The sequence below is a fragment of the Apis cerana genome, linkage group LG3, assembly GCF_029169275.1.
Source record: "Apis cerana isolate GH-2021 linkage group LG3, AcerK_1.0, whole genome shotgun sequence".
NCBI lineage: Eukaryota > Metazoa > Arthropoda > Insecta > Hymenoptera > Apidae > Apis > Apis cerana.
The window spans coordinates 5,631,613-5,654,093 of NC_083854.1; the positions used below are offsets into that span (position 1 = coordinate 5,631,613).

General features: G+C 28.3%; 1 protein-coding gene and 1 long non-coding RNA gene across 11 annotated transcripts; one reads left to right on the top strand and one right to left on the bottom strand.

Annotated features, from left to right (window-relative positions):
- The first annotated feature begins 37 nt into the window (after window positions 1-37).
- Window positions 38-22,068, top strand: LOC107997309 (unconventional myosin IC). Of its 7 annotated transcripts, XM_017055803.3 has the most exons (21): window positions 12,112-12,227; window positions 14,446-14,471; window positions 16,072-16,288; window positions 16,980-17,095; window positions 17,159-17,229; window positions 17,577-17,785; window positions 17,914-18,096; window positions 18,174-18,380; window positions 18,483-18,748; window positions 18,816-18,985; window positions 19,045-19,199; window positions 19,272-19,400; window positions 19,471-19,624; window positions 19,703-19,934; window positions 20,027-20,257; window positions 20,350-20,509; window positions 20,581-20,826; window positions 20,906-21,121; window positions 21,210-21,310; window positions 21,386-21,488; window positions 21,576-22,068. In XM_017055803.3, exons 2-21 carry the CDS (start codon window positions 14,467-14,469, stop codon window positions 21,588-21,590), a joined length of 3,186 nt encoding a protein of 1,061 aa, XP_016911292.1. In that variant the 5' UTR covers window positions 12,112-12,227; window positions 14,446-14,466; the 3' UTR covers window positions 21,591-22,068. The 7 variants fall into 7 exon arrangements, with proteins under 7 accessions (XP_016911293.2, XP_016911291.1, XP_061928426.1 ...); XM_017055802.3 differs by lacking the exons at window positions 12,112-12,227; window positions 14,446-14,471 and adding an exon at window positions 11,273-11,411; XM_062072443.1 differs by lacking the exon at window positions 21,576-22,068 and having other exon boundaries at window positions 21,386-21,547.
- LOC107997311 (uncharacterized) lies at window positions 9,695-16,072 on the bottom strand. 4 transcript variants are annotated; one of them, XR_009829107.1, is made up of 6 exons: window positions 15,586-16,072; window positions 12,556-14,806; window positions 12,016-12,236; window positions 11,840-11,936; window positions 11,155-11,761; window positions 9,695-10,589 (listed from the first exon to the last, which is right to left on the bottom strand). It is a non-coding gene; the product is annotated as an uncharacterized LOC107997311 (long non-coding RNA). The 4 variants fall into 4 exon arrangements; XR_009829106.1 differs by having other exon boundaries at window positions 11,155-11,383; window positions 11,823-11,936; XR_009829104.1 differs by lacking the exon at window positions 11,840-11,936 and adding an exon at window positions 12,323-12,400 and having other exon boundaries at window positions 11,155-11,383.
- Window positions 22,069-22,481: the final 413 nt, after the last annotated feature.

Sequence of the window (22,481 nt, forward strand, 5' to 3'; positions counted from 1 at the left end):
AATAAAAGTAAGAGTCTCGTAGAATCGCTTTAACGAACACATTGAATCGCGCGGAATCGTAGTTTCGAAAGAGGACGTCTTTGTTTCGACGTTGGCGCTTCTTGTGATTGCAACTGTGATGTGACATGTTTCGTGAGTGAATGCTGTGTGACATTTCTGATAGACTAATCAGCTGAAACGTAAGTTCAATTTAATTTTTCTTTCATATTTTCTTATAAGTACTTGAAATGTTTTGATTGACGTAATTTCTAATAGATACATAAAGGATATCTGCATAAAAATTTAATAAAATTTAGTATCACAACATTTATGAAAAAAAATTATTTATTGTTTATTTACTTTCAAGTTTAATTAATAAAAAATAATTAGTAAAGTTATTATTTATATAAGCAGCTTTTATTCAAATTTTTGTTGAAAATGTACACAAAATGGAAGATGCATAAGACTTTATGTCATTGATGTCTGGAACATGACTATTAGAAACAAAATTGTGAACATTTCATCTCGCTTTTATTTATATGATATATAGATTATTACAGATACATTACAAGGTGATATATAACATGATAGTAAAAATACTTTTTTGTTCTGACTATACATCTTCATATATAATTTATTTTGCAATTCATGCTTACAATATTCTTAAAATAATTATAGAATAAAGTAATTTTGATACAGGCATTTCAAAATAATATATCTTTTATATATCATTACATAAAATATTTCTTTTTAAAGAAATAAAAATCTTATCGAAAATAAATATAAAAAAACACGTTAAATTTATTTTCAATGTATCTTTAATTTTTACCAAAAATTTTCAAATAATATTAACAAATAATAATAACTTTATTAGTATTTTTAAAGTCAAAATGTTTAAATATTGGTATATGTATGTACATTTAAAACTATATAATTTATATAACGAAGTATAATTGACCACGTGCAAGTAAAAGTTCGGTAAAAGGGTCAAGCGAATTTATTAAGGCAATGTTCGAAGAAGCCACTAAATCATTGTTTGAATCGACATATAGTTAACGGTTTAATTGCTTTGATAAAGATATTGATCAGTTAAAGTTAGGTTTTAAAATAATTTTTAAAAAATATATTTTAACAATAGGATGGTTTTTACGCATAGTTTGATTATCAATTCTCGTGACTGACAAAATTACCTTAAAAGCAGCAATGTTTTTATCAGTCGCTTATCTTTTATCCAAATAATCTTAATTGCAATTATGAAAACGTCATAAATAATATGTTTATTTATTGATCAAATAACTAAAATTATAGGATAAATATGAAACTTAAAATTGAATAAAAAAATTAAGGTTAGATTTTAGTAACAGTGGTTGACGAACCGCCAATTGTGAATCGATCACTACGATCGAGTATTATCGATAGTTTGCCACTTACTGGTTACAATCGACAATGACGTCAAACTATTGTACCCATTGAAATAATATAGTATAGTTATCCAATATCGTCAAATCGAATTTCTTCGATAAATAATTAATATCGATATTATAATCGATCATCGATGAATTATAATATGGCGTCAGTGTTTTTCAATTTGTTGTTTACTTCTATATATATAATTATTTCATTATTAATTTTTAAACATTTTTATAAAAATAATCTTAAAAATTCTTATTAGATTTCAATTAATATATTAATGCTTTCAATAAAAAATATAATCAGATAGTAAAATCATTATCAATTCTAAAATTATTTATCTTGAAAATTTCTCACAAACAACTCGTAAAAGATTTTAAATATTTTTGCGATTCTGCGAATATATTACTAAACTATCTTTCTAAGAAACATAAGAGAAAGAAACCAGAGAAAAAAACAACGCATTGTTCTTCTGTTGGTTGAGGTTCATTCTCTAACATGAAACAACTTTTCCACGTTTTTAGTTTCATTTATGGGGATACAGGAAACGAAGATTATAGGTCATTGTTTAAACAAAGATTCTTGACCTCAAAATATGCTAGAACAGGTATAAATAATCAAGAATATTTTGTCTATTTTGCTCCTTAATCTTTTAATATAAGGTAAAATTCTTGGTTTTGCTGATTAATCTAAGTAAATACAATTTTTTATCATAGATTTCGAAATCGTAAGTATCTTAAATTTCAAATTATAAGATTTCAAATATCATACAATTACAGAAATACAATATACAATGATTTTGCCATATTATTATTTTTGAAAAAGAAATTATTATAAGAAAGAAATTTATCCATTTATTTTTCAAAACGATTTTTTATTTAACCATAAGTCAGTGGAATCAAGATAAAATAAATAAATACAATGATAAAGATTATATAATTTTTTTTATCTCTATAGAGCAACATACGCGATTCAACCAGGTTTATTAATCATATTTGGATATTCCTTTTTTCTTAAACAATTTGTTCACTGTTTGCAATATATTTAACAGTTGCTATAAAATTTTTCATATGAACAGAGAAACAGAGAAATTGGTCAGCTCAAGAAGCTTATTATGGAAATTCATTTCACATCACATTGCTGATAAGAAATTAAATATTTCTTCAATGATAATAATTTAAATAATTATATGATCAACAAAAAGATAAAAGAAAATAGATATTGATTTTAAGATTTTTCTAAATGATATTTGTTTTGATGGTAAGTTTTTTCTTCAAAAATTGCACTATTAAATTAGAATTAGCAGAATATGATTTGTTATTTTAACAATCTTTGATGTTCTTTTGCTTTATGGTAACTTAACGACCATAGAAACTGTCAATCGTAAAGCTGAACAATCACGATTTTAGCACATTCCGATTACTATTCAGCTGACTCAAAAGCCATTGGATATTTTCTTTATAAATTTCTAGCAGTGCTTTATATATTAATAATTTTTTCACAGATTAGTCATACATCTACATAACTTACCCTTTTTTTTATATTATCATTGTATCTATTTTTTTATTCTTAATGAAGACTATTAACTTAATAGATTAAGACTGGAAATTTTAGCAGAATTGATTTAAAATATCTATTCTAAATCTAAATTTGACATCAATTTAGAAATGACACTTGTATCTTGTTATACTGACAAGAGAAAAGTTTTTCAATCGTTTCGCCGCGAACGGTGATATTTTACGGTTCGCGAATATCGAATCGTAAGCTCGGGAATCGTTGGCGATAGTGAAATTATATAACGACAAAGTTCCTTAAAATGATTTTTATCATGGATACCACGTAACTAATGTAAGCGAGTTCTATATTTTTCAAACCACTTTTCGTTATCTATCAGTTTTGTCCTTTTTTTTTCGATGTATAACCAGTTTCGCAAACCATGCTGTTAAATGTTAATGACGAATAGCAACAGAAATTGCTAGCAGAGTTTTCCAATGTTAACCAAATCGATATTTGATACCTCATCATGAATATTTGTGAATGTAAAATTAATTACACTATAATTAAATGTATGTTTAAAATGCTTTTCTATTTTGCAATTTTAATCATTATATTATATCTCGAGGGATATTCGAAACTTGAATTTTTTGTCAAATATCTGGATAATATCTGGAGGATGTAAAGGATAATTAATGGTTAGCGACGTTGCGTTTCCGACGCACTTTCTAAATTCCCGCGTAATACTTTTCAATTACTTTATGCAAATACCGGACACACTAGTCCATAAAGTATTTTTTTCTCTTGGCCCATAAATTACGCAAGCATTCCTTAAACTATTGTTGTAAATAAGCAATTTCTTAAGCAATGGTGAGAATGGAACTTCAGATTTGAACTCTAAATCATAGAAATAGAATGTATATTTCCGGTAGTTATGAAATTTTGATCGATCGTAAAAGTTCAGCATGTTGTTTACTAAGTAATGAATATAACAAATTTATGTTCCAGGTTGAACAAGTTATCACGAGTTTTAATTTATTTGCTGTAATTATTGGTGAAATTCTTAAGTTCTGGTAGAAATAATATAAATGAAAATAAATGAAAAGAAATATTTCTTATCTAATGTTAACTAAGAATTAAGTTTTATTTTTATCTTTTTTTCTATCTTTATTTTTCAAATTGCAGACTATATACGTAGCAACTTATTACAAATTAATACTTCAAAGTTCATTCAAACGAGCGAATGCCAAAAAATCGAAATATAATTTTCTCGTTCGAAGTTGCGATTTAATTCACAAAGAGAGTCGATAGAGCCATGTCTGGCAAGGCAGATTTAAAGCGTTGCACGAGCGGAGTTCGCGAAGGCGTAATCTTACATTTCTTCTCCGAATCTTCTCCGAAAAACCGGTTGGCTGGTTCTGATTCAGGCCGACCTTGAGTCAGTCAGCTTCAGGTCTGAAGTTCAGGGTTTTCGAAGTACTCTCTCTGTCGCGAGACTTTAATAAGCCCCGCGAGGACGCGAGTAACGCGGCGGTAAGACAGAAAGAGAAGGAGCTTATATGACGTCCGGAGGACGTGAGAATACCATGTGTAATAATAAACCGAACTCCGGCTGCCATGACGCTCGGAAGCGAAACGGTGGACGGGCAACCAAAGACAATAAAAAGAAGGAAAAAGGACGATTCGAGGGAAGGCGAGAGAGGCTGATCCACCGAAAATAAGCGGCGATCTATTTTCGAATACGGCTCTCTCGTACTTACGTGATGCGCCGTACGAAAAACACTGGGTTTCGATTGCCCCATAAATCGATCACTTGAAATCTTTTCGAACTATAAAATTAATCAAATTGAAAAATTCAAAGAAAGAATATTAATATTCTTTTATTAATAGTAATATTTTCTTCTCTTTTTATATTCTATTCCTTAAAAATATTTGTAATTATCAAAATATTAATCAAAGTCAAAATTAAGTTAAAATATTGAAAAGAAATATAATCTTTTTTTTCATTTTTCTTATTATGCTGTTTTAGAAATGTTCTTAGTGATATTATTGAGAAAATTGCGTTATTAAATTGCATAATTTCATGTTTCTATGAAAATTGTTAAAGTCGAATGATGATGGTTAATGTAAGGATATCAAAGGGAAAACCTGGTTGAGTCACTGTTGAACATTAGAGATGGTATATGCATATGTGTATGTATAAGTAGTTAGTCTAGAGTTGAATGGCTGCGAGTTTGGCTAGCAAGAGGTTAGTAGCTGGGAGTTCTGGTTTAATGAGGTTCACATGTTCGAGTCTCTATCGAATGAAGATAAGTTTCTCCGATGCACCGGAAAGAAACTGTTTTCTTTTTTCATGAAGAACTTTAAATAATTCTTAGAACATAGAACATTTCATTAAAGTCAATTGTTAGCAATGAGCTCTTTCCATCAATTAGATGACACATTTCTTTGTATCCGGTGTATTAAGGTGAGGTTAATATTCTTAATGGACACCCAGTGTATATCGTATAACGCGTGGTCGTCTTTGCAGTTTGTAACTCAAGTCGTTGACTTCTTAGCATTCGACAATATTAAAACAATGCAATATCAAAGTCCTTCACTCATGGCCACGTTGTGTAACATGATATCACGTTATTGTATATACTTAATTATTCCTCGTTACTTTCAAGAATTGTTTTAACTCGTGACTCGTGTGACAAAAATAAGTCTGCGAATAATCTTTGCAAGGTTGCAAAGTTGTTAATTACGATATTCTTATCGTTTCATTGAAGATAAAGGTACTTCTACTGTTCTTTAAATGCAATTTTATGCAAACAATAAAATGGCCATGTCAAACAAACTATAAATATCGCTTTTAATTTACCTTTCTACAGACGATTATTTGTGCTTCGTTTCAACGAAGTGTCAAATCATCGATTCGCCTGAGGCGTACGTTCATTTGGGCCGGCCCTTTCGTAAAATCCAGTTATTCATTCCTATAATAAACTGTTATATTCATGCATCTCCAATGACGTAATGACAATGGAGAACAAGTTTCAATTGATGCAAACATAGGTCCCGTAAAAGGAGTTCCTCGATTTGCACCATGCAAATTATACGTAAGACATTCTTTAAAATTCATGGTACGTAATTTTTCAGAATAAAACCTTCTCTAGGTCTCGAATGCAATTACTAATATGAATTAATATTTAAATTCAAAATCAATCGATTACCATTAATAACTAATATAAACTGTACTATTCTGTTACTTTATCTTTCCTTTTAATGCAAATTTACATACATTGTTCACTTATTAATTTTAATCTAAACTTATTCATTGTTAATTAAAAAAAATTGCAACAGATTTATGGATAGATAATTGCAGGAAGATGATTAGAATTATGATAGTATCGTTGAAAGATGAAAAAATTAGAGCAAATGAACGATCACATGGTGATTATTTCTGCAAGGGAGTTTAAAAATTAATTAAACTCCTTAATTGGTGATGTTCTTGTATGCGATTAATTCGTCCAACAACGACCCGGCAACTTTTACCGTTTCTGATCCTTGCCGATTGTTCTTCAAGTGTGAAAGTCTTAAACGATTTCATTTGGGCGCATATGCATGCAGTCGCGTGAAACTCTTCAAGTGCCCCTAACAGTACCTGGAAAGAAAGGAAAAGGAACAACGGCCGGAAGTGTCGCGCGTCGGCCATGATGCGGGACTCGTGCCTTCCTTTTATCGCGAGATAAGAGGAACGGCATTTACCATGCGTTGCGGGTACACTAATGGAAGGAGCCGGAAGTTGGTATGGTCACGATCGAAAACGTGCCACGCGCCATCGCGAATGCAAAATGTCATTTGAATATAAAGAATTCTGTTATATGACCCGTTGAAGGTCTGTTTTGTCACGATTGATGGCCTATTTCGCGTATTGTAGGATTAATTTGCGAAGAATAAGTCCGTTGACGATCTAAATAGGACGTTAAAATGGTACTGCGAGCTATTTCGATGCTTTGGAGGGAAGAAATCGATGGCCTAATTATGATATTGACATTTTACAACTGCTTCTATGTCAAAGAAATGAGGTACATTAATAAACAAGATCTCTTGAAAAACCTGTAATGTAAGATTTCAGGTTTGAATTTCAAAGCATGATAAATCACACGACCCAGTGTATACTTACGGACCATGCTAAAAGTAAAAGGTTATTCCAGTAAATTTTCAATTTAGAAACACTCGAGAATATGTAAGTACAGACTTTCTATTGGAATTCTCCGAGCCTCTATTTGCAATAATGGAATTTTTATTTTCGGTGAAAACATTGGGATGCAAGGTCAAGAAGCTTGTGTACTAAGGCAAAAGTAGAAAAGTGGTAAAATTATCACCGGAGAGGTAAATTTACGAGCGATGTATGCTACTGCTTGGCAATGATTCTAGAAAATGAAAAGAGCCGAGCCAATGATTTCAACCGATCCAGTGAAAAGCTGTCCTTCTTCTTCGCCAAACCGGGCAGCCGACAAAAGGCTAACCGGTTTCCGGAAATGGGTAATTTCTTTATTATACCCATCAGCGTGCGCGATCTTTTTTTGTACAGGTACAAGTTTGTGCATGACCCCACGGCGTCCAACTACTATTCGAGAATAAAGCAACCAAGGTTAAAAATTTGCATGCTCTTTGCTCATCATCAAATGAGCACTTCCTACGCAGTGTTCCATTTTCATAAATAATCTTGAAATCGTGCGAAAATTGTATGATAAGATTTCTAAAGAGAAATATCATCATAAAATTTTTTAATTAATAGAGAATTGTTTGAATTTGACAAGATAATCATAATATTGCATTTTTTGATAATAATAAGTAATAAGTTGTTTTGTGATAGAGATTATTATAATGTTATTATAAGACTATTTTCTTTAATATAACTTTCAAATAATCTTCAGATTATTTAATTAATTATCTTACTGAATTAATTTGTGCTATCATCTTATTTTTCAACAAATATTTCTTTTGCAGTCACTCTAGATTAATCTATATATTTCAAATTCCAAACATCCGAACGTTATTTAGCTTATAAATTATAAAATGAAGTCACTATTTAAAAAAGAATGAGAAACAACATGTATAAGATAAATCCAATTTTGTTATGATATTCTGGCCAAGACTCGATTCCATATTAATCAGTAGGAAGATAAAACGAAATTCTGTTTTATTCAGTTGAATGAATATTTTTGGTGGATGCGTCAGAACACGCTAGCCGGCCTCTCGTTAAAACGGCGTACAACTTTTCACAATGGCCACGAAGGTGAACACGGACGAACACCTCGAAGGCCCTTTTTCCTTTGACTCATGAGATGACGTTGTTCTCTCGGTGAACGAACGCGACCCCATTTCTCGCGATGAAAAACGCGACAGTAAACTGCCTGTTTACGCGGCATCACGTGAAGAATCTGTGACCGATCCGATCGCGTATCGAAAACAGCGGAAAATTGCCTCCAACCATCAGTTCGAGACCTGTTTTTACTTTTTAATCCTTCTGCGTCTGCGAAACTCACATTGAAGTCGAAACTAGACCATGAAAGAAGGGCATGGACGTCTTTTAACTTTTAATTAGGGAAAAACAAGAAAAGATTGTTTAGGGGAACAGGTTTCATGAGAGTTTTGTAATTCGAATTAACAATTGCCTCGAGTGTGAGGCTCGCTTTCGCTTTTAATTCTCTACTTGTAGAATAATTATTGGATTTGCGAGACGATAGAATAATTATCGATTCGACGCCAGGAATCAATATTAGAATTACAAAAGAAACCAAATTCATTGGTTTTTCTTATTAAAAATATTGATCCTTATATATCACCATATCTAATATGATTATAATATTAAATATAGGTTTATAACTTAGATATATGGATCGATAGTACCATAATAAATTAAAAAATTTGAAATGGTTAATTATATTTTCTACTTTCAATTGATAAATTTAGAGATTTCGCAACTCTAGGTGTGCAAACAGAATGAAGCAACACATTAGGGAGAAAGAGCCGACAGTTGCAGCATACATTTAGCTGCCCGCAGGTGGTGTTGCATTATTTTTTTTTATCACCATGTCGGTGTTTGCGTAACGAGACAGCGATCGAGCAACCGTATGTCGATTCATCTAGTCATCTCTACCAGTAGAAAGTTAATTCAAACATTAGTAAGTCTTGTACATTCACGTTTCTATGGAAATTCCTTAATTGAAAAATTTGAAGGGTATTTAATCGATCGAATCTTTAAAAGAAAGTGGATATTTTTAGAAAAGAAATGATTTACACCTTTGATTCGGCTCTTTATAATTTTGAATATGACCGCATCGTGCATGACTAGACAGAACAATGAAAACCGCCTTCACAACGCGATTGTTCGTACTCGCGAAAGTCGGTTGTTCTCACATATCTGCGGTGATTTAACATAAGATCAGCCGAGAAATTAGTCATCGAGCAAAAGGTCACGACCGAGACAATGACTCACATCGATTCCCCTTTAGGATGAAGAAATGATCGATCATGATCGAACGACTAAACGTTCTGTATTAATTCTTCCATATATATATGTTAAGAATACGAAAAAGGAAATGTACAATGCTATTTTTCTTTGGAAAAATTTCTTTTATAAAACTACCAGAACCAGGTCAAATATCGTGATAACCTACATGTACATTTAAGTTTAATGACTCGGCTCTTTTACATACTTGATATGTAAAATCAAATGAATAATTGGGAATATATTTTTTTGAAAAAAAGTGTTCTCTGAAAAAAAATATAACAAAATAATATAAATAAGCAACATGTTGAATATTGTTTAGATAATTTTTTTCTCGAAAAACATAAAAAAAGATAAATAATAAAATATTCCATAAGATACGATTATGGAAACACAAAACTTTCATAATTGTAGATATAGTAAATACAATTCAACATTTGTTCATTGTTATAATCAATTGTCCACGAAGATTTGACTGTATTATTTGTGAATATTTTTTTTTTCAATTTTCAATTCACAAAATTCACAAAATAATAGTGAAAAAAAGTGTCATTATAAATTACCTAGCCTTTGAAAATAGGTATCTCGTTAATCAAGCAACGAGTCGAGATGTCGAATAGTGACTTTAACAACTTGTCCCAGTATATTTATATCATTCGTACGTAGTCTTGACTGCGAACAGACCCGACTTTTTCAACATTTCATTCGCGTTGAAAGTCTTATGGTAGACTGCAGTTCGATGATTTTATTTTTGAAATTTGAAATTTTTTGTGTTTTCAAACTGTCTTTTTTTTTGAAGTTGAATACCTAAAAAAATATATAATACATATTATTCTTAATATTTTAAATTAAATTAAAATTAAAATTAACTTTTTTTTCTAAAAAATCAAATATTAATTTTTTCTTAATTTAACATATTATTTATAACTTACTTATTTACTTTATACATATATATTATTTCTATACATATCTTTAAAAAAGTTGCACAAAAGATTGGTGAAAAAGTTTCATCAAGACATTTCTATACCGCGTAAATGAGATCATTTCCGACGTAGCGAAAGAAAACTGGCAAACAACTCTATATGCAACGTTCCATCAAGCATCAGAAGTGGAAACGACAGCATTATGACTTCCGATTCGCAGAAATCCTGTCCCGAGATTTATAGAGTTATTGTGAGGGAGCTCGTTGTTGACCGAGTCGTTGACCCTGCAAAAAGGATTGATTAGATTCGAGAAATTCTATCCCCTATTTTAACCGATTTTTTTTATCCCCAAATATAAACAACAATCGTATTTCGAGTATGAAATTGAACAAGTCTTAAAAAAAACAAAATGTAATATATATACGTACGATGTAAAATCAGCTTTAGTATTTTTTTTCAATTTTTTAAAAGATGAAAAATCATAAAATTAAGATAAAACACAAGTATTTTATTTCTTATGTATGGCAATCGTGAGCATAGCATAGAATTAATTCATTATTATCTATCTTGAAATAATTTTATAACGTTTCTAAGTTTCTTAATTAATTAGATGTTTATACGTGTATTTAAGATTACTTTAAAATTTATAATTTCTTTCACTAATACAATATATAAGAATGAAAAATATTGAATATTTTTAATATTTTTAATTCAATAAAAAATTTTGCATTTAAAAATTATATATTAGATATGTCTCTTAATATTTGTAAAACATATTGTTATAAAAAAACAATATTCAGTGGCAATAAAAATTTATTTACGCGGAGAAAAGAATCAGAATTTGCATACCGTGATTTGCAGGCGGTCATCGATTGACTCCTCGTACCGATAAGAACGAGGTCATGAAACGCATTTACCAGAAACTACGTGTATTTCATCTATATTTTCTTATTGCGTTTGTTCCAGTGTTCATACAACATTCGTCGTGATCACATTTAAATATCCATTATTATTCCTTCATTGTGATCAATTACTTCTTTTTCAATTCTTTATCAATATCGTTATTATCGCTCTCTCCCTAGAAATTCAAGAATCATGAAGCAAAGGTAAAAATTATAAAAAAAAAATCGAATCAATTGAACAAGTAATATTTTGTCTATTCTTTTCTTTATTGATACTGTCATTTGAAAAACTGGTTAAACGTTTCTTTAAATTAATAAAAACACACAAATAGATAAATATAGTGATAACAAACAAGAAATGATAATATGTTTGTGCTGTTGCAAGTACCACCGTTACAATTGCACACATTGTCTGCGAAAAATCCGGACAGATTAGATTAGATTATGCGTATACATATAAGTAACTTTTTTGATTCGTTCGTAAAAATTTTTTAATACATTTTTCTTTTTATCTTTCCATCTTTTTATTCTTGCTTCTTTCATCTTACGATATTCTGAACAATTTAAAAATAATATATTAAAAATAATAATATAAAAAAAAAAAAAGATTGTTACCATGCAAATTTTTTTACATTTAAAAAAACCTTCGCAATTGATAAACGAATATTATCTTTAAATATTATTGGATCTTTTCGAAATCATCGAAAACATAAGAGAGATCTTGTGAATCTAAATAAAAGAAAGAATGATATTATTCGAAATCAAAAAAAAAAAATTGAATCTCATTAAAATGATTTATTTTTCTCACCTAAATGTATTGTATCTCGTCTAAATTTATTGGCGTATCGATAGCGGATGATGGAACGGTGAGGAGGTAGGAGAAGTTGCGTATAGCCGATGATAAATCGAAGGTGGACACTGTTAAGTCGTTCTTGAGTAGCGGCTGTTGGTGAACCTATTCTCCAGCGTGTCTCGATCTTCCCAGTGAACGGTGTCCACGGTGTAGTTAGTGTGTAAATTGTACGATTACTAAAAATAAAATAATAATGGAATCAGTGATGCTTGCTTTTAGCATCTGGAGGCTCGTTAATCTTCGATGCTGATCAATTTATTACTTGGAACGACTTAAACCACATGGTGTTCTTGATGAAGAAAAAACTTTGAATCGATTTTATTTCTTTCTTGAGAAATATCTATATATATAATAGAATAAATTTTCTTATAAATTGTGGATCGTACATCATTGATATATTTAGACGAAAAAAAAGGAAATGTTCAATAGAGATTGTTATTGTGGTATTGAAAATACAAATTTAAATATACATATGATTCTACGAATAAGACGTACCTGAAAAGTCGATAATACGTAACGTCCAATTAACAATTCATGACTCGATAAGAACTGAAGAACACAAGTGACGTGTTTCGAAAAATCGAGGTCGCGAGTTTTTTTTGTTTTCTGATCGCGAATATTTTCTGCTGGAAAAGCTCGAAACTAAAAATAATGTTCGTCAATAGGAGAAGAACGGAAGTGATCGATTTGAAAGAAGAAATTTTTTCTTGATTTGTTTGAAGAACTTTTCGTTTCGTTTCATATTCGTTTTTCACTAATTTTGATAATATGATAAAAAATAGTGCGAATGAAAAAATGATACGAGTTGAAAAGCATTGCGGCATCTAAACACGTAAAAAAATCATATAAACTATGATGATCGAATCATTTGTGGATATCTTCATTTTTAATTGAACTTCGATAATAGTTAATCTCGTATTGATAAGGGAGAACATCTTGCAATAGAATTTTTACCAATAATATATGAACATCTTATACAATTTCTGTTATTTTTTTGTTTTTTATTTGGACAATTTTAATTATGAAACTTGTTACATTTTTGATCTGAATTAGTTAATACAGAGCATGTCATTTAATTTACAATTTTGATAATTCTTTTATCAATATAATCAATATCAGTATATCATTTTAATCTTGTACATTTTTTTTTTGATAATAATTTTTCCAAGAATGCCAATCTTTTTTTATATAAAAATTCATTTTTTTATTTAAATTTTAATAATAATAATATAATAATAACATTATATATTTTTATATTTTTTTTATAATTCGATAGCTTTGATTAAATAATAAAATATTTTTAAAAATTTCATAAATATAATACTATTCCTTTCATTTAATTAAACGAGTCGTCCCATGTAATTACTTTCTTAACGATCTCTTTCCAAATAATCTTCTTACCATGACGAAAGAATCTGTATTCTTAGAAGCATCCGAAACGGCAATGACCGCGATTTACAGCTCGCGTTTATAGTAACGTGCCGTTGATTAATTGGTACAATTTTCGAGCATATCATATTCGATCTTATAATTTCTTTCATCACATTGCATTAATCGATTATTTGTTCTCTATATTGATCAATAATGTGATATGACATCATCATCTTTTTTTAGAATAAATTTTAAGAATGTAAGATGCGTCACAAAAGAATTGAAAAAAAGAATTCCACAGAAGAATTCGAAGCAGTTAATCTTTTCTTTAGCTTTAATTGGTTCGACGATCAATTAGGTCACAAAATCGAGTAACATTTACGTAATGTTCCATTTTACCAAATGATATTTTTAAAAGAATACTCATTTATAAAAATCTGTTAAATAAAATCTGATCTAATAAAAGGATATATAAAAATCTGATGTTATTAACAATATTTCGATCCATCATTATTTTTATCGATCAATGTCATCAATATCTTTATAATCAATACAAATCTCGTATCTGTACATATTTTCAATTTGTATTTATCAGAGAAAAAGAAATATAAGAATAAGAGAAAGAATATAAATATTGTGATAATAATAAAATATTTATTTTACGATTTTCCTGAAATGATAAATCATCGATGAGAATTAAAATATTTTTGTCGATTTTAATCGATCAATTTTTACATTGGAAAACGATTTATATTGGAAAAGAATTTATTTTATCAAAAATACAAATTGAAAATCGAATGAAAATGTCAGTTTCAACTGATCATAGAAGATTATCGAGCGAAATCGAGATCGACTTTCCACGTAGGCCGCGTATCTTATCGCGAGATCTAACACTAGATTTCACAGGAAAGCACAACGAGCAGCAGTTGCGAGAGCACCATCACTGATTCCATGTTCTGCAGTAATCTCTGATTAATTAATTCTTTAATCTGTTTTTTTTTTATTATTGTACAGAGTACAAGGGCATTGGAAAACATGGGGTGAGTTTTTTTTTGAGATTCGTTCATTATTTTTAAAAAAAAGATCTCATCGTTAGCAATTATTCGTAATCTTTTCCATTTCCTTCTTTTCCTTTTTTTGTATTCAAATAATTTATATCGATCTTGATTTGATCGAAAAAAATTTTATTTTGAATGAAAAAGATTTATAAAATTCCATTCCACGTGTAGCTAGATGTATAAATTTTTATACATGACTGTGCAAGATTCTAGAAGGGTGGTGCATATCCTTCTTTGCACAGATTGGTTTAACCTCGAATGGGAAGGGTGGCTCATTCTATTTCTTCGTACTCGATTGATAGTCATCTGACCTGAAACTTTCGGTGATATTTTAGCCTCTCAATTGAAATTTGATCATAAGAATCGTTAGAGAGTGAGTTAAATGTATTACTCGTTCGTAGATACAAAAAGTATATATGCACTTGTAATATATGTTTTGTGACAATACTGAAATTAGAATATTGTTGTTTTTATTCGTTTAAAAATATATTTCTGATTTAATTTTTATCATATTCATATTTATGAAAATAAATATTTTCGTTTTATTAAATGAAGTAGCAAAGTTGTTGTTCTCCACGTTACAACTTTTTATCGATTTCCTACCATCTATCAACGCTACTTCTATATCTAATCAGTGATTTTTATCATCTGTAATTCTGCTAATTATCTTGCTATGCGAATTCGAAAATAATAAATTTAAAAAAAAACACATTCATTTTTTCATCAAAAACATATATATATATATATATGTAGATGATCCTTAATTAAATATCCTTAAATAATTAAGATATCCTTAATTAAATATCCTTAAGTAACATCCTTAAATTATAATTGTAAATAATGTAAATAAAAATCAATATCTTTTTAATAATTGTAAATATAAAAACTCTAAAGATGTAGTATTAAAAATATTTCAATTAAATTAAAAAAAAAATGTATAAAATTATGCAATTATTTCTAGAAGGAAAAATTGGATAATTTGATAACAATTTTTCAATATAAATTTATCACTTCTTCAATCCTTTTCTGTTACATAATGACACAAGTTCCCGAAGTTTCGGAAGCAAAAGGAGAGAAATCAAATGATTTTTCTTACTTGTTGATTTTTCTATCGCGCATATCCGTGTCAATGCGACCACATTGGAAAATCGACACCGATCGCGTGAAGCACTGTCGAAGTTCAGGGTGTTGATTTCAGTTCCGGCGGTCGAACAATACTTGTAGTCCACACTTTCTCGCGTTCAATATCGAGTAACATCCACGAGAAATCGACGTATATACATCTTGACCACGACCAATTTCACGATTCCTTACCGTTGATCGATTATAACATGGGATCAGGCACGATGGAAACATTATTCAACAATAGATTTCTAAAACAATATAATCAATTTCTTAAAAAGTGTTCACTACTACTGTAACATGATGATAATTTTATTAAAAATGATAATTTAAAAAAATGATTAATATTCTATCTTATCTTCTTTTTTTTTTCTTTATTTTAATGACAGTTAAATTATGCATATCTTATTCATGCAAAATTTTATATATTTGTTCTTAATTTGTCCCTGATTTATTTCAGCGAGAAAAGCGTATCCGATACTGGAGGTGATAAACACCAGAAAGACAAGGCACCGAATATCCCCAAGAGTGGCCACGAGATACGTAAGAACATGGAACGTGGTCTGCACGAGCGGGACCGTGTTGGTGTCCAGGACTTCGTTCTCCTCGAGAATTTCGAGAGCGAGGTGGCTTTTATTGATAATCTGCAAAAGCGTTTCAATGAGAATCTAATCTATGTAAGTAAAAGATATTTTTTATCAAACAGTTGTTTTGTTTTTAAAAAAATCTGGAAGCATGGTTCTGCTTTCTTACTGTCAACCATAAATGTACATCTATGAATAAAAATAAAAAAAATATAAATATAACAAAAATATCTAAAAAAAATATATAAATTAATTTGATTTTTGAAATTTATTTATAGAAATATATTAAAAATTTTATTTAATTCAATATAGAGAGTCAATAAAATTAAATTTATAAAATTTTTTTTTTATCTTGTTTAAATTTAAATAGGTAGGAAATAATATCTTCATAAGCGTTTAGATTGTCTGCAAAGTTATTATCAGTTCAGGAAACAACAGAATACGTTTTGGATAAAGATTGTTGATAAAAATTATAAAATAAAATGAAGCGTTGTGTAAAAAATGAAGAGATTTAAAAATATAAGATAATATTTATCTAACATTCCATAGATAAATTTTTTCAAATTATTTTGAACTTTTTATTTCTAAAATCAATTTTACATTTACAACTATATATGTAGAAAATATATTAATTCAATTATATGTACTTTAAATGTATTTTTAAAGATAATTCAATTTAAAATAAAATAATTTAATTCATTAACAAATTGCAATCTGTTCCATACTTACGAACAATTTTATTTCTTATTCCTATATTCAAGCTTTTTTCCTTTCTATCTTTCAGACATACATTGGTCAAGTGCTGGTATCAGTGAATCCTTACAAGAAATTACCAATTTACAATCCAGAAACTATTCAATACTATCACGGAAGAAACTTCTTTGAAGCTCCACCACACATGTAATAAAAGATATTAAACTATAAAATATAATTGATAATTTAAATCTTTTTTTTTCCTTTCAGTTTTGCGCTTGCTGATACTGCTTATCAGTCTTTGTTGAAGGAGAATTTGGATCAATGTATTCTCATCTCTGGTAAGAAGCAAGTTAAAGCAAATTAAAGGTTGGGGCTTGTTATAGTGATAAATATAAATTTATAAGATTGAATTGCCGTAGAAAAATCTAGATTTTGTATTAAATATTTTAAAACATAAAATTTGATTCAATTTATTTAATTTAAAAATTTCATTAAAAAAATTATAATTTTATAATATATTATATGTGTCTTTTATATTCATAATGAAAAATTTACAAAAAATAATTATAAATAGTATATAATTACTAGAAATATGTCATAAAGTTAGTCAAACTTTAAAAATGATTCTACTTCTACAGCTATGTAATAAATGATATCAAAGATAGATTTAAAATTAATTGTGTAGGCGAATCCGGTTCAGGAAAAACCGAAGCTTCGAAAAAAGTACTAGAGTTTATTGCGGCTGCCACCGGTCACAAGAAACAAGTGGAAGAAGTAAATGATAAATTAATTGGTAGTAATCCGGTGCTCGAAGCTTTCGGAAACGCGAAGACTAATCGGAATGATAACTCGTCGCGTTTTGGCAAGTACATGGATATCCAATTTAATTTCCAGGTACAAAGTAAAACAATATCTCATTGTTTGTATCATCAAATAACATTAATACATTGTATTATTTTAAATATTCATATTTATTTATTTTTACAAAAAAAATATATCAATAAAATTTAATATCTTTTCAGGGAGATCCAATCGGTGGGAACATTTTGAATTATCTACTCGAGAAGTCGCGAGTAGTGCATCAATCTTTAGGAGAACGTAATTTCCATATATTTTATCAATTAATAGCTGGAGCTGATGAAGAAATTTTGCGGAAATTATATCTTAAAAAAAACTTAGATACATATTATTATCTCAGTAATGGAGTAAGTTATTTTATTTTATAATCAATTGTTATAATCAATATAAACATATATTATAAATTATTTTAAATTATATTTAGACGAAAGATACTATAAATAATATCGATGATGTTTCTCAATATAATGAAGTTATGAAAGCAATGAAAACCATGGAAATGAGCCAGAAAGAACAGGATGATTTATTTGCAATAGTGGCATCAGTATTACATATGGGAAATGTTGGTTTTACCGAAGAAGATGGTGTCGCACAAATTTTGAAGCCAGCTTCTGTTGAGGCTGTTGCTTCGGTAAATTTATATATATCATTTATAAATTTGAATTTTTTTTTATTCATATGATAGAAATTAATCTATCAATAATTATCTTTAATTTTTATATTTTATTTACAGTTATTGGGTTGCGACATCAAACAATTAGCAGAGGCTTTTACAAATCGCACTATAGACGCTCGTGGTGATGTGGTTATTTCTCCGCTAAACAGAGAATTTGCCATTTATGCACGAGATGCATTGGCAAAAGCTGTATATGATAGATTGTTCACATGGCTGGTGACTAGATTGAATAAATCTTTGCAACCTATTAATAATCCTAAAAAGAAAAAAATGGTCATAGGAATTTTGGATATTTATGGTTTCGAAATTTTTCAAAAGAACAGGTACATAATCTCTAAAATTAAATAATATTTCTTTTAATAAGGATTTATTGAAGGTATCATTCAACAGCTTCGAACAATTTTGTATAAATTACTGTAATGAGAAATTACAACAACTATTTATTCAATTAACGTTAAAATCGGAACAAGAGGAATATTTAAGAGAAGGAATAACATGGGAAAATGTTCAATATTTTAATAATAAAGTTATATGCGATTTAATTGAAGAAAAATATAAAGGTATTAATTTGAATTCATAGATTAATGAAAATTGTATACATAATATCTTTTATTTACAGGTATAATATCTTTAATGGATGAAGAATGTCTCCGTCCTGGAGAACCAACAGATTTAAGTTTTCTGGAAAAGTTAAATGTAAATTTAAACAATCATCCTCACTATATAAGCCATATGAAAGCGGATCTACAAACGCAAAAAGTTATGGGGCGTGATGTATGAAATCAAATTTCTCAATTTTTTATATAATCTTCTAATATAACATTTTTACATAGTTATATATTTTAGGAATTCAGATTAGTGCATTATGCTGGCGAAGTAACATATAATGTTCGTGGTTTTCTTGAGAAGAATAATGATTTATTATATAGAGATTTACGTGAAGTAATGTCGCACACAACGAATTCAATTATTAAGGTACTTTCATCAAATTACATACATATATTGTTTCTTTGGTTTTTTTATATTAAATATTGTAATTTTATAGAACGTGTTTGATGTAAAAGATTTGACAAGTAAAAAACGACCAGATACTGCTATTACGCAATTTAAAAATAGTTTAAATAATTTAGTAGAAATTCTTATGGGAAAAGAACCTTCATACATTCGTTGTATAAAACCTAATGATTATAAAATGCCCAGTAAGTTTCAATGATTACTATTTTATTATATTTGAAAAATATTTTACATATCTTAAAATAATTCTAATATTGTTTTAGATCAATTTAATGATAAAATTATCTTGCACCAAGTAAAATATTTAGGTCTTATGGAAAATCTAAGAGTGAGACGAGCTGGTTTTGCCTATAGAAGACCATATAAACAATTTTTACAACGTTATAAATCACTATGTCCACAAACATGGCCTAACTACCATGGTTCTGCTAAAGAAGGTGTACAAATCCTCGTATGTCATCTTGGTTTCGAACAAGATGAATATAAGATGGGCAAGTAAGAACAAAAATTTTTAATAAATAAATATAATAACTTTTAATTTTTATATATTAGAAATATATCTAATATTAGATATAATTTTGATATAGCACAAAATTATTTATTCGATTCCCTAAAACATTATTCGATACGGAAGACGCTTTTCAAATAAAGAAACATGAGATAGCTGTTATTATTCAAAGTAGATGGAAATGTATACTAATAAGACGAAGATATCTTCGTATGAGAGAGGCAGCAATAGTTTTCCAAAAATATATTCGAAGATGGTTAGCAAAACGTGAAGTTGAAAAGAGACGAAAAGCAGTTATTACTATTCAACGGTTATAAATTAATTTCCTTATTTAATATGTGCTTAATATGTGCTTATATAAAATTTTAAATATCAATAATATATTAAAATAATTTCATACAGATTCATCAAAGGATTTATTACACGAAATGGGCCACCAACTGAAATTAATATTGCTTTTCTTGAATTAGGAAAAAAACAATGGTTAATTAAACTCTCTAAGACACTTCCAGTTGGTATTTTAAATAATTATTGGCCATCATGTCCATATATTTGTCAAGAAGTAAGTTATATAAGTTTATATTTTTATATTTAAACGTTTCTTTATAAAAAAAAAATTATGATTGAATTTAGGCTTCTGAACATTTACGTATCATGTACAAAAAATGGAAAGCACGTAATTACAGATTAGCTTTGTCAAAAATAGATAAAAAACAGTTCGAATTAAAAATTTTAGCTGAATTTCTATTCAAAGACAAAAAGAAATCGTATGCAAAAAGTTTTGAACGAAAATTCCAAACTGATCGACTTGGTGCCGAATACGTAGCATTGAAAGAAAGCTTTATTAATAATATTCTTCCCAGAGATGAAACTATACAAGTAAAAAGTTTTTTATACTTAAAATTTACATTTTTTAAATTTTAATCAAAATGAATTTATTTTTCTTTTGCTTTTTTAGTACATAACTCCTGTTATTAAATATGATCGACATGGTTACAAGCCCCGCGAAAGAGTACTAATTTTAACAGAAAATGCTGTATATATTTTAGACATCTTAAAAACATTCAAACTTAAACATCGTTTACCTTATAAATCCATTTTAGAATTAGTTGTTACCGGAGAATCAGACAATTTATTGATTGTTAGGATACCACCCGAATTAAAAAAGGACAAGGTTTGATTTATTATAATGTTTAAAAACATAAATAAAGTATATCTACTTATTGTTATATTGATTTAAATATATATTGTATTTTGTTTAGGGTGATTTAATTTTAGAAGTGCCACATATAATAGAAGCACTAACAAAAGCAATTGATATTACTAATAATCCAAATATTCTTAAAATTGTTAATACAGAATCGTAAGTATAAATATAAATGATTTATATTATTAACGATATATGTATTAATCCGAAGAATGTTTAATTATTTTTCAGAGTCTCACATAAACTAGTCAGCGGTAAAGAAGGTGTAATCGAATTCAGAACTGGTACAACTCCAGCTATTAGTAAAAACAGACAAAGCGGACATTTATTAGTGGTAAATAGAACATTTAGTGACATGGAATATTCCAAATAAAATATAACTTTTAATTTGTATTTATGTATTGTATTTATAATATTGTAGGTGGCCTCTCCTTAATGTCCAAACGATATTTTAAATGATCTTGTACTTAGAAAAAAGTGTTCAGCATATAAATGCATGATATGTAATGCAGCCTTAATCGATGTGATTTAGAGTGAAATTTTATTAAGAAGAGATAATATATTAATATTTACTACATTTATTAAATGACACTCGCAATTTTGTATGAGTTGATGTGTAAAGAATGTGTAAAATGTTTATTTTTATAATTAGCGAATTATCAGTGAAATGAAAAACTTGTGTCACTGATATGAATTAATTAAAAACAAAACTTTTGTGCCTTTTATGAAATTATTATCAAATAATTGCATAAGAAAATAATTTATTGCGGGATATTTTATAGGTGCACTGAAATTTAATATTTTTTTTTTTCTGTATTTATTCCATAAGTCATTGTGCCATTGATTTCATGTTCAGAATTATTCTATGGAATAACAATATAAAATTAAATTAAAATAATAATTTTTAATTTTAATAGGTACATAATTTTGCTTTATATTTCCTGTTATTTGAATCCTTATGCATATATATTAGCTTAAATTATATATATTAAATTAGAATTTAGTTAAGTAATTAAATATTTTGTATCATTTATTTTTATTTTCTATAAATATGATAAAGTACAATTGTACTATGTAAAAACATATTTATGATTTTAAATAAAAATTAAAAAAAATATTCTTTTTTTATATTAACATTACCTAATTCTTTTTTAAGATAGATGAATTTTTTTTTGTAAGAGATTTCTTTCCTTCTAAAGCTTTTTCTCTCAATTCATCTTCCATTGCTTTGTTAACTGTTTTTGTAATCATTTGTTTTAATTTATGTGTTTCTTCAAATTTCTTCTTTTTAGGCTGAATAGGTGCATCTACGAATGAGAAAATTTAA

What these genes read in the sequence shown, in the direction of transcription:
- LOC107997309 (XM_062072442.1), top strand. An exon ending in AATTGAAGAAAAATATAAAG is followed by an intron (nt 18,986 to 19,044) that starts GTATTAATTTGA and finishes TTTTATTTACAG; the next exon opens with GTATAATATCTTTAATGGAT. An exon ending in GATGAATATAAGATGGGCAA is followed by an intron (nt 19,935 to 20,026) that starts GTAAGAACAAAA and finishes ATTTTGATATAG; the next exon opens with CACAAAATTATTTATTCGAT.